The sequence below is a fragment of the Eimeria mitis genome, genomic scaffold (genome assembly GCF_000499745.2).
Source record: "Eimeria mitis Houghton genomic scaffold, Emh_scaff2088, whole genome shotgun sequence".
Lineage (NCBI taxonomy): Eukaryota > Apicomplexa > Conoidasida > Eucoccidiorida > Eimeriidae > Eimeria > Eimeria mitis.
Genome location: NW_013570411.1, coordinates 3414 through 3829, shown reverse-complemented (window position 1 = coordinate 3829; position 416 = coordinate 3414). Strand labels below are relative to the sequence as shown.

Sequence of the window (416 nt, the reverse complement as noted above, 5' to 3'; positions counted from 1 at the left end):
GCCTTCTCCATTAAAGCTAATTCTTTAAATACAGATAAAGCATCCTGCTGCTGCTGCTGCTGCTGCTGCTGCTCCTGCTGCTGCCCCTGCTGCTGCTCCTGCTGCTCATCTGGTGCTGCTGTTTCTGCTGCTGCTGCTGTTGCTGCTGCTGCTGCATCAGAGCCAGAAAAAGAAACAGAAGAAGCAGCAGCAGCAGCAGCACCAGCAGCAGCAGAAACAGAAGAAGAATCATAAAACAAAAAAAATATCTCTCTTGCTGCTGCTCCCCGCAGCAGGCGTATAGTGGAGTCCCCCCACTGCAGCACGAGCCCGTTTTCTGCTGCTGCTGCTGCTGCAGCTTTAAAGAAGCGTTGAGATTTACGTAGACTTGCTGCTTCTCCATCTGCTGCTGCTGCTGCTGCTGCTGCTGCTGCTGT

The 416-nt window shown here is 52.6% G+C and overlaps 1 protein-coding gene across 1 annotated transcript in view; it reads right to left on the bottom strand.

The window, feature by feature from the left end:
• Nucleotides 1-416, bottom strand: part of EMH_0048440 (uncharacterized protein) — a gene marked incomplete at both ends in the record, with an annotated part of 1070 nt that overhangs the window by 295 nt on the left and 359 nt on the right. The window contains 2 exons of the mRNA XM_013496405.1: nt 3-151; nt 298-416. Coding sequence (XP_013351859.1) covers nt 3-151; nt 298-416 — 268 coding nt within the window. The remainder of the gene's footprint in view (nt 1-2; nt 152-297) is intronic.